The sequence below is a fragment of the Mya arenaria genome, chromosome 9 (assembly GCF_026914265.1).
Source record: "Mya arenaria isolate MELC-2E11 chromosome 9, ASM2691426v1".
NCBI classification, from domain to species: Eukaryota; Metazoa; Mollusca; class Bivalvia; order Myida; family Myidae; genus Mya; species Mya arenaria.
This window is the reverse complement of record NC_069130.1, coordinates 67,518,117-67,526,344: the sequence shown is the minus strand read 5'-3', so window position 1 is coordinate 67,526,344 and position 8,228 is coordinate 67,518,117. Positions and strand designations below refer to the sequence as shown.

The 8,228-nt window shown below is 33.5% G+C and overlaps 1 protein-coding gene across 1 annotated transcript; it reads right to left on the bottom strand.

Annotated features, from left to right (window-relative positions):
* Positions 1-2,529: 2,529 nt before the first annotated feature.
* On the bottom strand, positions 2,530-6,981 carry LOC128203426 (uncharacterized). The gene is made up of 3 exons (XM_052904834.1): positions 6,770-6,981; positions 5,946-6,066; positions 2,530-4,632 (listed from the first exon to the last, which is right to left on the bottom strand). The coding sequence occupies exons 1-3, from the start codon at positions 6,905-6,907 to the stop codon at positions 4,139-4,141; spliced, it is 753 nt and encodes a 250-aa protein (XP_052760794.1). The 5' UTR covers positions 6,908-6,981; the 3' UTR covers positions 2,530-4,138.
* Between the last annotated feature and the right edge of the window lie 1,247 nt (positions 6,982-8,228).

Genomic DNA, 8,228 nt, shown 5'->3' with positions numbered 1-8,228 from the left:
GATTACATACCGATAAAGTGGACACTTTCAAGGTCAAAACTCTTAAGTGAAAAATCAACATGAGTGGGAAAAATCAAACCCAACCGCTGAAATCAAAACAGACAATTAAAGGAAAAGTACTGTCAGAATCACCAAATAAAAGATCATTTTCGGAGGTGAGCAACGAAAGTGTTGGTGATATAACTGCCATTAACATACATCTAGATGAAATCTCAGGTGAAATAACTAAATTGCGAGATGATATAATGAAAAAAGATGACATTGAAAATTTGATCACCGGGACAGTCACTACAATAATGAAATCTCTCGAGGTAAAACTCAAAAAAAAAGTCTCAGAGCAGATACAAGAACAATGTAAACAGTTTCATGATAAAATTGAGTCCTTAGAATTTGATAAAAAGCAACTTGCAGATAAACTATCAACCACCACCCAAAAGTTCCAAAAGCAAATTGACGACCTCAAAGAAAGAGCACAATTTAACGAAATAAGAAGCATAGATGCAATTAAGATGGCAAATCAAAATGAACAATATTCACGGAAAACAAATTTTAAGATGATGGCGGTAAGTGAGGAGCGGGGTGAGACGGAGGACAAGCTTGTCGAGAAAGTGGACGAGATTCTGAAGGGTGGGGGTACCGCGATTCGTAGGGACGAGATCCTTGCGATACACCGACTACCAACCAGAGGGGGTGGGATAAGGCCGGTTATCGTTTAAACCATAAACACTAGTGTAAAAAACCGTGCCATGAGAAAGAGAAAGGAACTTAGGTCATCAGGGCACCGTGTAACAGATGACGTAACACGCCGCAACACCATCCTGATAAACAGACTTTATTACCACGACCAAATAGAGACTGGCTGGTTTTTCAATGGATCAGTTTATGGACAGACCCGCGAACAAGAGCGTGTTAAATTTGATATTTATGATGATACAAATGAGAAAACGGAAACGAGGCTCAGTTGAATGGAAGCTTTTCAAGTTTTGATAGAAAATATAATGAAATTATACTTTTGCTGAGAGTTTTAATAGAAATGTGATAAAAAAACACTATCGGAATACTTTTCTTAATTGTTGGTAATCATAATTATAAATAAGCTGTAACGATTTAACGAACGTTCAGAACATGACTTGCGTTGGTATTTGTACCCGGATTACCATACTGTTATACATATGTGATCACATTTTGTACTCAGCTCGTTCAGTTCAAAACGTATATTAAGAAACGGGTCATCCCGGGCATTGTCGGAGTTTTCAGTTGGAATGTATGTTACACCACGAAGTAGGTCCGAATCGGTTTAAGTATTTTTTTTCGAAATAGGTAACCTAAGTACGAGGTTACTTTCTGTCTCGGGTGTTGAGACGTATATAGAAATCGTTCTTTGAACTGCTATAGGTATCCCCCCTGATTTCCTCCTTGTTATTTTCATGCGTTTTTTATGTAAATAGTTCAAAGTTTTCAATGTTTACACATTCAAGGTCTTCGAGCTTTGTTTCTTGTAGCCCTATTATTGAGTATTTATTTGTAAGGTCAAGAAACTCAGGACTATTAAGTTTACTTTTTAAGCTACAGACGTTTAAACTAAGCACATTCAAATCAAATTGGTCATTATTGTTGCTGGTAATGTTGCTGCTATTATTGGTAAAAGTAATATTATCACTATCATCTCCATAATCATTATTATCATTATAATAATAATCCTTATTTTCATAATTATCATTATTGTCATTATCATCATTATTATCATTGTAGTTGTTATCATTACAATTATTAATATCGTTATTATCATTATCCTGGTCATTATTATCGATATTATTGTTAATGTTATCACTTTTATCGTTGTCATTATTATCATCATTATTATTAACATAATCATCATTGTCATTATGATTATTATGAATATCATTATTATTAACATTATCATCAGTGCCATTATTATTATTAATACTATTCATTGCCAGTTACATCATTATCATACGTAACAATAATTCCATGTGACTGATATGGTTCTTTGTAATAATAATATTTTTTTTTAGTATTCACAGTTATTGAATTGTAAAAATCAGTTGCAACAATATTACAAATATTCATAAATTATTGAGCATAGTATAAATACATAGCATCATACAACATACCACATACGCTGGTTGAGTCTTCACTGATAAAAAAGGTATTAAAGATTGCTAATACATCAAATAGTTCATTTAGATGCACTAAAAGTATTCAAAAGTATACCTATTCAATGTTACATTTAAATTTATGTAATTAAACCATTCACATTTATAGAACTGTATTTTGTTAAGTAAATACAACATATTTCTAACAACTGAATACTTTAAATTTGACACATCAATGCTTATAGTACAACTAATCCGATACATTTCGAACAATACGTAAAGGATGACATGCACTACTAAATTTACAAATATATCAAATGTATCTAAGTGCATCACAACTTTGTCAGCAATTTGGTTGTAAGGAAAATGATAAAACGTTTTCAGACATATATTACCAAATAGTGTGCATAACGCGTAATTTCCCAAGACAAGTACATAGTGTTGTAAATTAAGTTGTGAATGCAGTAATACATAACGTGGTATATGTAACAATAAAGGTATATGCTTGCATTGAACAAATGATAGCAATTGCATAAATTATTATCATAGTTTGTCATAACTGAATGTGTTTAAAGTATGCTTCGAATTACTATTAAATACCTTAAATATGGGTACCTGTTTATAAATCTCTTGGTCGATTATATAACAAAAGAAACAGTTTTCACGATCACGGGTATCGTACTCGATCAGTTCACACTTAAACAGTGACTCTCCGAGCCTGGCCGTAGAGTGGTGGATTCGATGGACGCACTTGTCACCGGTATTGTCTTTTGGTTCTGTTAAGTACTATTCAAGCCTTACGCACAGCCTCTCTATCAGTAAAGCGTTCAATAATGGCAACAATAGGTCTATTATTGTATGAATTGGCAGCTTTTTTAGGATCACCTTGTCTACTAACCTTGTTGAATGTAATTTTTTCAATGTCTATTGGGTTTTGCCCGAGATGTACTCATTGTTATGTAATTTTTCTTTCAGGGATTTTCTGAGAGGTGTTTCTGGGGTCTCTCTTTGCTGTTCTCTTTGCGTGTCCGGTGGATACGAAGGACGGGCCTTTTCAATACCGAAAAATGTTAGATTGTTTTCCATGATTTTAGCATGTATATTAAGGTGGCGATTGTTTATACGCTCATTTTCTTGTTCCAATTGTTCGATTCTTGAGGAAAGAAAACTGCTATGCTTTCTCAACGAGCGGATTTCGTGTTCAGTGTCATGTTTTGATTTTTGGATTTCGTCAGTGACTTAACTATATTCAACACAGAAGCCCTGTACCTCACCAAGTCTCATTGTTGCCGCTTTACTCTCCTCCCGGATGTCGTGCATTTGTGTTCTCGGGTAAGGGACGTCTTTCTTTATGGGGGGTATTTTGGTGATGGGGGTCCGCTGGGTTCTCTTGTGGGAGGTGTTTTAGCATCAAGAGTCGATTGCTTCGGTGTTTTCCCGTTCGCCCCGCCATTTCTTCCTCCTTTGTTTGACATGTCCACGATGTAAAACTACTTTTGAACGTTAAATCGTTACAGCTTATTTATAATTATGATTACCAACAATTAAGAAAAGTATTCCGATAGTGTTTTTTTATCACATTTCTATTAAAACTCTCAGCAAAAGTATAATTTCATTATATTTTCTATCAAAACTTGAAATGCTTCCATTCAACTGAGCCTCGTTTCCGTTTCTGTTGAACATTCGCTTGGTTTCGCTTTGGGGTTTATGTTAAACTTTTGGCTACTGAGCTTGTTTCTGAAGTTATTCACATAAGCTTTGAACATGTCTTTACAGTTTGTTTATATTGTGACCTTGTTGTTCCGGGTTTTGCCAAAACTATGATAAATACATGTGTTGCTGAATAACTTGTAAGGATTTCGTTATTTCCCATCACCAACAAGAAATTAAAAATTTTTTTTTTTATCCGTTTATATAACAAAAACGGCCTAAATAGGTATGAAAACATAAATTACATAATACATGTATATTAATAAGCAGTATATTGTAACGCTACGCTATGATTATATCTCTTATTATTTTCAAGCAAACGCATAAAGATCAGGTTTATTTTTTAACTGGAGTCTTCTGTATACGTTTATGTTTCTTTTCAACCAGGGGAGCGTAGAGGATGATTGAAGCAAACTCGAGTTTTGTATGTCACGATAGAATCCATGAGTAAACAAAAGTTCTTCTACATACTTTAGGGGTCTATTATTTACATGTGAATATCCACCTTGACCAGGCACAGCCCAACTCAATATGATTCCTTCTGCTGCATGTCGTACAATATTGTCAACATATGTATCTTCAAATTTTTTAGGAATATGTTCAGCCACTTCTAAACTTATAATCCAGTCGTATACTGGGATTCCATACTGCGGTAGCGTTAGATCCAAATATTTTACAATGCCTTTACTAGTAGTGTCACAGAATGGAGCCCCATCATAAGCATCATATCCATTGAGTAATCCAGTGGAATCTAAGATTTGCTTGTATCGTCCAGGGCCATCACCGAAGCTAGAAACCACTTTATCTAAACAATAAAAACAAATTAGTGAATATTTCGATGAATGCACACTATCAAAGTCGTCCTCGTTTAACATGAAATGGAACGGCATAATTAAGCTCAGGGCACAACGTCTATGTATTTGATAATAATAAAATTTATTTTCCCTTAATTGAAAACAACTTATACTGAAGTACAATTATTTAAGTACTCTCAATAAGAGCTGAATTATCTATTTGTTGCAGTAGATTAATTCCTTATTCGGTATTTATTACATGGTGATGTGTGTTTTCATTGTCCCTAGCCGATATGCTGTCTTACAAAGATGTCATAAAACACATAATTGGTGTTTGGACCCACGAGTTAGTTCTAAGAAGAACTGCCAAAAAAAACTTCAATAATTAGATTATTTTAAGATTTAATATACTTTCCATTGAACCTTGTATTACTAAATGTATCCAACGAGTCTTAATTAAGAGACTTGGACACACATAGCAATATGGACTGTGTGGAGAGAAAACCTCATGAAGTTCTAAGATGCATGGACTGGAAGCAATCCACATTGTTAGGCTTAGCAGTATAGGCTCCAAAACACTTTTTCAAGAGTAAGAATGCACGCGTAGGATGATCGTAAACGTTTGATATATGATGCGGTCGATCAAGGGTAGTTGAGAATAATTATAAAGAATTCTGTCCAAACGATGCTTAGGGTCATGTATATGTCTTTGATTATAGTTGGAATAATTGCTTGAACCTCAAATGTATAGGCTATTAGAATGAAGTATAAAGGGACGACATAAAAAGCACAAGGGCTGTCATCTTCATAACCAAAACGCCAAATGTAAAACAGATACGTGTCTTTCATTGCCGGTGCATTTATTCGAAAACAATGACAGACTCTTTTAAACAACTTATACGAAATATTCGAAGACTGTTTTCAATAACTAACCCGTTGTTTTATTTGTCTTGGACATAGTTAGTAGACTATAAATGCGAAAGGTATATGAAAATATAAGGCGACAAAAAGGAAATGAGTTCATGTTTACTCATAATTCAGAATTGAAGTTCGCACCATCACAACGTTATGTTGTTTCCACGATTTTTAATCATAAAAATAATTGAACTAAACATATAGAAATAGGACTGTTGAACTTATAATTGCTATGATAAAATCCGAAATATGAATTACTTATTTATGACAGTGATCTGTTGAATATAATAATGTTATTGATTTCGTTCGAAATTATGCTCTCGTAATTGATTTTATCAAAAGAAGATATAAATAATACATAGCTGACAAATATTTGAAGTCTGATAATTGCGTGAAACAATGTACTTACCTTGTAGAAAAATAGACAATTGTTTTGCGAGTGACAGGTCTGTCTTATGCTGGCCACTGTTTTCATAACTTGCTTTCTGGCACCAGCCTCCCGAAGTACTCACACCTTTTGACGAATTTTTCTGAAGAATGCTATGCCGATTAGTATACTTTTCATGAAACAACCTGGTTCTTAATATCGCTGATTCTGCTTTAGTTGACTTTGTATAACTGCATTGAGTCTAAGCCGTTTCGGCTGTATTTATTCAATTGAATATGATAATATTGTCCAAGCCCTTTCGTTTAGTACTTCGGTAAGGCATACTCATTTTTTCTAAATTTGATGAATGGACAAGTGTGCTTTAAATACAAGTTCGGCTTTGTATCACCTTAAACATGCGTTTGGAAGTCTAAGCTCTTATACATGTTCAATTTCTATTCTGAAATTTTAATATTTGAACGATAAAAAATGCACCTGTTATCCTTCCAGAAATTACAGAAACCAATGAATAAGCAATCAAACTTTTGGGGTCTTACACAACACAATATCAAAACGAAACATTATTTTTATAAATCAATATACGTCACAAATGCTTTCGAATTTAGTCATCATTATTAATGTCAATACTGTAAATGTACATTTTCGAAATATTAGAATAATCTGTTCTAGAGTACGCATGCTCACTGTACGCATAATGCATATATAATAGTATTCTATTAATCGTAGTGGTGTATCAATAACAGTAATCTAAAAAACAAAACAATGTCTGGTGTATCGACAAAGTGATAACATTACATTGGAAAACGGATTATGTTTTAATATAAAATAGAAAAATCGATACTTACCTCACATTCCATTTTGCTTATTTGTTGCTGGTGCATATTCAGTTTTCGCGATTCTTGATTCCTGTTTTGAATCAGATCCCTTATAAGGTTTGCATTGTTAACAGTGGTATCCTCTCGACAAGCACGATATGATCGCATTGAGTCGAGGGTGAATACACTTAGTATCACCAGAATCGCATATTTAGAAAAAGAAAAACAATTCTTTTGGTAAAGTACTGCCATACTTAAATTTGAACGCTTAAGTTCGGAAAATATTTCTTAAATCAGAGAAGGTAATATGAGATGAAACAGTCGGCGGAAAGATGATACCTATCCGCCTACGTCTAAATTGAATGATTGTCCCAGAAAAGGAAAAACAAAATAAAATATAAAACAATTGATTTTGATGTTTTGCTCATTGTATTTTGAAAAAAGTACGTTAACGCACTCAGCGATTTGAGTCTTAAGTGGTAATTTCTGTGTTTTGATTGTTTTTCTGTGCATACATAAGACAGTTAAAACGGATGCACAATTACAAAGTGTTACGTAATTAAAGAAAAACAAACAATTTATATATATATATATAATTTAAATATTTAAACATTGTTTGTTTTTCTTTAATTATGTAACACTTTGTAGCAGTGAAACAAAAGGTTTCCAGTATTACTTGCTTCTCAAAACAACGAACTGATTTGCTATTACACAAAACATTCAGAACGTCATATCTTAGTTTATGTAGTTTACACGAGTCGTAAGATGTAAGCATTATTTACAGCTATATCCCCCGAGGCTATACAGTTAGTGGTTTTAGTTATATTTATAAGCTATCTGTTTATCCGTCTTAAGCTAGCATCGATCTAATTTAAGATGTCTCCATAATGCAAAAAAAAAACTATATGGACAAACAAGCCACATCTAACGTATTTAGCTTGCGTCCCAATTATTCTGTCCGAATGTTTGCTCTGACCGTTCTGTCGATGTAACATTTCTGATTGACTCTGAACCTCTATGGCGGCTGATCTGTCTCACTTACTACCTTAGCGAAACGGCCGAAGGCTTTGTAGCTACTGAAATACCGTTTCTAGGAATAACATTTAAACAAGAACGCTATTTTCGAAACAGCCAGTGGTACTGCAACTTTAGACAGGAGAAGTGCCTATTCGATTTTGAAGAATGACATTTCTTTGCTGTGCAAGCTAAATCAACATATGTCCTTTAAAAAAAGCAATTGAATTACACGCTGATATACGTAAAACAATATTAACTATTTGTTCATTTTTCGTAATTATTTAATCAGTAATGTACTTGCACAGAAATAAATACATTCATTTAAAAGGGTAATACAATTGAATAGAATTAAAAACATATGTGACGCCTGTTGAAAGGGAAACTAAGCCGGCAAGACAGTTTTTGAAAAAAATGAAAAACTGAGAAACAAGCTCAGTTACCAAAACTATGAATATAAACCCTGTTTAATTGG